At 36.7% G+C, this 6213-nt stretch overlaps 1 protein-coding gene across 1 annotated transcript; it reads left to right on the forward strand.

Moving 5' to 3' along the window:
• Nucleotides 1-2100: 2100 nt before the first annotated feature.
• On the forward strand, nt 2101-5977 carry LOC126802730 (protein ALP1-like). The gene is made up of 3 exons (XM_050530412.1): nt 2101-2146; nt 2365-2622; nt 4822-5977. The coding sequence occupies exons 2-3, from the start codon at nt 2484-2486 to the stop codon at nt 5859-5861; spliced, it is 1179 nt and encodes a 392-aa protein (XP_050386369.1). The 5' UTR covers nt 2101-2146; nt 2365-2483; the 3' UTR covers nt 5862-5977.
• The last annotated feature ends 236 nt before the right edge of the window (nt 5978-6213 follow it).

The following is a 6213-nucleotide window of genomic DNA, read 5'->3' on the forward strand; positions in this document are numbered from 1 at the left end:
TGATGTGCTGGAAGCTAAGGAAATGCTGCTGAAGAAAATTCATACAGACAAGAACAGTTCAGATATGATGACGAAGTCTCTACCGAAGGAGAAGTTCGAGTTCTGCAGAAGCGCGTCTGGAATGGCGCATCCCTCCATCTAAGTCGGGAGGGGGAGATTGATAGGGTCAATCCCTCCTTAATGAAGGTGTGAAAACTATGTGATGTTCACATGAGTAAATCAAGCACACCTATTGTTTTGGTGACCCATTAATTGGTGGAGTTGGTTTTGTTGAAACTTGGAGCAACCTTTGTTGAAGGTAAGAAACAAATCTACAACCTTATGGTGGTAGGTGGTTGATTTGTTTGACAAAGAAAGAAGAATGCATTGATGAGCATGCCAACATTGAGCATGAATCAAGGAAGAAGATTGACTTTGCTTCCATGCATGTTACATGCAAATGCATGAATTGCACAAAGATGTTTGCCTATATAAAGGCATGAGAAGTGGTGCAATAAACATAGAAGAACAATAAGTGAGAGATCATCTTGTGTGTGATCAAGAGTGAGAGATAGAGAGAAAACTCCAAGTAGAGAGTTTTGTGTGTGTAGCAAAATAAAGTGTGTGAGAGTGTATCCCTTCAAGTGTGAGTCTTGAAGTAGTGTTTCTCTCGGTGTAACCTTTTTTCGTATAGTGGAGGTTCTTTATTGTTGCTACCCGTGGACGTAGGCACTTTGCCGAACCACGTTAAATCCCGGTGTTCTCTTTCATTTTATTTTCGCTTGTGGTTGTGAGTTATTTCGATTTCCATTCTTCAGTTCATTCTTCCGCATTCCCTATCATATGGGAACCAAAACTCTGTTCAGATTGAAACATGTAGACATGTAATTCTAGCTAGCTCACATGGTCATTAGTTTTCTTACCCATTTCAGAACAATCTCGTCCTAACCCAAACAAAAAATCAATAAGTTTACATTTCTAACTTAATGCCCTGAAAATCTACGAAGGACTACAAGAACATAGATATATCTACGGATCTACACCGATTTGTTAAAAGCATTAATGCAATACCCCAATAGATCATTTAAATCAGTTAAATGGAATCAGGTATCACTTGGGAAGGTCAAAATAATTTTACAGGGTGTGGTAGTAAAAGATATGCCGATAGCCGAAACAAGGGTTTAGTTCCATTAAAAGTGGGCCTAGGTGAATTTGAGCCCACTTCATAATTAAGCCTCAATTGTGGCTAGCGTTGGACCTCCCTCTGTCAAGTGGCGCAATGAATACACAACTTTACGTAGCTCTTTACCGTCGTATCGTACAGCCTTGAATGGAAAGTTATGTACAAGTTTGCTTATTTCAATTAAAAAAAATTGCTTATACGACACAAATACATACTAACTCGTTACTCGTAGATTCAAATACGGGACGGACTGAAAAAGAGTTATGGAGTCCAGATTATATTGAAAAATCAGAATGGAACACCAAACTTCAATGGAAGTCTCTGCAAAATATAGGAGTTTCCAACTGTTTAAAACATAGCAATATTAATAACTATGTGCTTCCATAAAGGTGAATTAGAAGAATGATCAATCTTTTTCACCTTAATTTCCATGTTTTGTAACACAAACTAATAAAAGAAATATCAAACTTGCTATTAGAGTATATATGAACATCATAGCAATCTGAATTGTTCTACAATGACAACATTCAAAGTAAATTCCAATAATATATGATATTCGTTAATACTCAATACAAGTTACACTAACACGAAAATCAAAGATAAAATTTATTAATCTCTCATCACATGATTTTTCATGCGACCTAACGCGACATCAAATACGTTATAGTACATAAATAATAATTTAGTTACTCTCTACACAGTCAAGTCATTAATAATGAATCCGTACTTGACCATTGCTAGAGAAATCAATCTTACATTTCTGGACAATAGACAATCCAGCAAATCCCAAATACACCCATAGTCTGTTGGACTCATTGAGGCTGGTCAAAAGAAAAGGACAGTAAATAGAAGAAAGAGGGAGGCAGTAAGAAGTTCTCCATGTCCAGAACCTCCATTGTCCATATATAAATTTATTCATTATACATATCGATCGGGCTTTTGCTACATTGCAACTCCTCTGGTTTTCTCCAAGACTTTCTTCACGTATTTTTCTTCAACTCTGTTCTCACTGCATGCTTTGAAATCCTACCCAAATCACCACCTATCGTATATACACACATATATTGATGCATATAATACCACAAATGTTTACAACAAAGTTACATACTTGCATATCTTTAATCCCTTTTAAGCCAAACCTTATTGTTCTATATATAAAACTCTGTGCATGTTCATCATCATCTGTCTTTTGCTTTCTGCAGATTTGGGGTTTGTGATTGATGGGTTCCCAGTGAATTTGTGTTGGGAATCTTTGTATTCCTGGTGGGTCTTTGTAGCTGAGGCTTGACTTGGCCGAGTTTGCTTCCTTTTGAGGTTTGGAATGGGGCCCATTAGAGGAATGAAGAGGAGGAGGAAGACAGAGCCGAAGAAGCTTGATCAGAATGTGCTTGCTGCTGCTCAACTGAGCCCTCAGCCTCAGCCACTGGATTGGTGGGACGAGTTTCGACAACAAATTACTGGTAAGAAATATTTATCTTCTGGTTTGTGTTTAGCGTCTGAGTTTTACTTCCCTGTTATGGCTTAATCTGTGTTATTCGGTTATCAGCTGACACTTTGGTATATGCATTGGTTGTGGCTCTGAGACGAGATATCTATGTAGATTTTATCCGCAATCAAATATATATTTAGATGTTTATGAGAGTGTTGGATACAATTTTAAGACTTGGGTCTAATGCAGCTTTCAAGAATTGAAATTTACTTGCTGATGTTTGTTGTCAGTAACTACTTGTGAAAAATGGATTGTAGGAATATGTTTTTACAATCTTGAAGTTCTTAACTTTATCTTGAGTAGTGCTATCTAGCTTTTGTTTCCTGGACCATTTGATACTGCTCAGAATTTCTTAATGTAGATTATATGAGGCTGTGCTTCTGGTTTTTATTTTGTCAGGTGAAATGTAACGACACTGGCAAATCCTGTTTTCATGTATCAGATTGATATTTATATGTCTACGGACGAACTACTGAGCTTTCTTAACTGGCTATTGATCTATCATTCTAAAAGTCGGATTTCTTTTCTTCATTAGGAGATTTATAATATATATCTTTCTTTGTTACAGTGTTCATGGAAGAACAAATAGTCTGCTCTCAGTTATTAGTTACTTTATAGGCTTTTAACTCAAATGATGAATGCTCTTATTGATAAAGGATTGAGGTACACATTCACTTAATGGTTTATGCATTCTTCTTCACTTTTTCTTGCATACTTTCTCGAAAAATTGCTTGATCATACCTGGTCTCTGGGTGCTTTTTGTAGTTTGTACATTGTTATTATTGTAATTGCAACAGATTAATGTTAGAATCAGGGACTAGTAACTGAAAGAGTAGGCGTTGAAGATATCATTCCAAGTTTTGAGAGATTATATTAGCATATTACTAGTATATTTATCATTTATATGGCCATCATTATTCCAGACTTGCAGCATAATGACAGAACATGGAACTTATCAATCAGGCACTAATTTTTTTTTTTTGGTTTGAGTCAGTTGTAAAGATTAGAAACTTCATTTTTCGGGTTAAACAGTATCTACTCAGATTCTGTTGATCCAAATCACAAAATGTCTATTGTTTTTATGATCCTTGATGGCATACCTGCTATTGACTTAAGGGCTGCAAGAACCCTGCTACTTGGCATCTCCTTTTTCTTCTAATTGATTTCTAGCACTCCTGGACAGTGTCTTAGTTGCTTTCTTCCAGTTAGGTTTAAGACATAGGCTCAAGCTGCTTAACCAACCACTTATTTAGATGCTTTCAACTCCCAAAATGGGTACTATGTACTGACCTTTTTTTCTAGATTGTGAGGAGTGCAGATGTTTTTCTTTGCAATCAGGCTTTGTTTGGTTAATTAATTGTTGTTTTTGACCTTTTGCCCTTGCTTCTATAATTTTATTGGGGCTGTGATGTTCTTTCAAAAATTAGATTTAGATGTTACTGGGCATATAGAAGTTGATCTCGTATGAGACATAAACATAGCATACATCTTAGTTTCATCTTGTTACTAACTCAATCTCATTGTGGAAAACGTTTTCAAAGATGATCATTAGTGAAAAAACTTTTACTCATTGAACTTCTCTATAATTTCCACATTAGCTTCTCTATTGTCACTTTTGCCTGATCAGGGGGTAGGACCAAGTCTAAGTACTAAATACTGAGCTCACACAAACTCATCTTCTTTCTAACCATATGTGAGAAAAAGTATTCAAAATGAGTATCAATTTCCTTATTCGGAATTTCGGATTAGAATAATGATTGTAAGCACAACATCTAGTAAAGGATATCTGTACTAGTCAAGGAAATGATTGGTTTTTACTTTTTAGTAATGTAGCAATCATAATTTTCATAATTCTTTCTATGACAGATGACTTTTGTTGGATGAGAATGAAACAGTTCTTGTTACATATGGTTTTGGTTTTAATAAAACCATAGATGCAATTATGACTTAAATGGCAAGAAGATGAACTAGTTCATCTTAGGTTTTTGTTTCTGTTCTGATTACAGTATACGCTTTTATAAATAGAATGTTCTTTTTGAGTTTTATGAATTTAATTAAACTGTCCTAATTACTACAGCTAATTTGAAGGTTCTACTATGAATGTTGATTAATTCATAGAAAAGTTCCTGAAACACAACTTGACAAATGTATTATATTTTGTGCTTTCCAGGGCCTCTATCGGAATCAGTATCCAGTGATGCAATGAAATTTGAATCTGTCTTCAAAATCTCGAGAAGGACATTCAACTACATTTGTTCACTTGTAAAGGAACATATGGGGAATAGGAACTTCAGTACCAAAAATGGCAAGCGTTTGTCTCTGCCGGACCAAGTTGCTGTTGCTCTTCGGAGGCTTAGCTCTGGTGAATCACTAACGCACGTTGGTGACTCCTTTGGGATGACCCAAACTACTGTTGCTCAGGTAACCTGGCGATTTGTGGAAGTCATGGAAGAGAGAGGGCTCCACCATCTTTGTTGGCCTAAAGAGCAAGGTGAAATGGAAGAGATAAAGTCCAAGTTTGAAAGAATTCGTGGCCTTCCGAATTGCTGTGGTGCAATTGACATCACTCACATCATGATGACTCTGCCTGCAGCTGACTCGTCACATATCTGGCTCAATGATGAGAAAAATTGCAGCATGACCTTGCAGGCAGTTGTAGACCCTGGAATGAGATTCCGTAACATAGTTACTGGATGGCCAGGAAGTCTGAGTGATGACATTGTCCTCCGAAGCTCAGGTTTCTTCAAACTTTGTGAAGAAGGAATTTGTTTAAATGGGCAGAAAATGGTGCTGACTGAAGGAACAGAAGTAAGAGAATACATAGTAGGAGATTCTGGTTTTCCACTTTTGGAATGGCTTATGACTCCATACCAGGGAATAAAACTCTCAGATGATAAGTCTGAGTTTAACAAGAGACTTTGTGCAACCCAAATGGTGGCAAGGAGAGCATTTGTGAGGCTGAAACAGATGTGGAAACTAATTCAAGGAGCACTGTGGTTGCCTGATAAGAATAAGCTGCCACGAATTGTTCTCGTCTGCTGCATTCTGCATAACATAGTCATTGATATGGAGGATCAGATGCAGGATGAAATGCCTTTATCGAATCACCATGATTCCAATTACAACCACCAGAGTTGTGAATTTGCTGACAAGGCTGGCTCTCTTCTGAGAGATAAACTTTCTCTATACTTTTCTGGACAATTGCCATGACAAGAGTCTTATTTCTTTTGCCAGATGAATCACTGGATTATATATGTTAATGGACTATTGAGTCCTTGCTAATTGAGCTTAGGATAAGAGTAATTCTGAAAATAAATTTTGATTCCAAATAATTATATCTCTATTACATTTGTTTTGCATAAATTCTATCTCTTCTGTGAATACAATTTACTGGCATATATGGTCAGAACCCAGAAGTAGCTTCCGGACAAATTCAGGAGAGGATAACCCCACCACTATGTGTTACCATGGATCAACTTATTTTCTCTTCAGTCTTAACGGTGGAAATGCAGATCCTCATAAAGGGAACATCACTTCCAGTGTTCCACAGCAGCAAGTGAAA

Source organism: Argentina anserina, chromosome 7, assembly GCF_933775445.1.
Source record: "Argentina anserina chromosome 7, drPotAnse1.1, whole genome shotgun sequence".
In the NCBI taxonomy this organism is placed as follows: domain Eukaryota; kingdom Viridiplantae; phylum Streptophyta; class Magnoliopsida; order Rosales; family Rosaceae; genus Argentina; species Argentina anserina.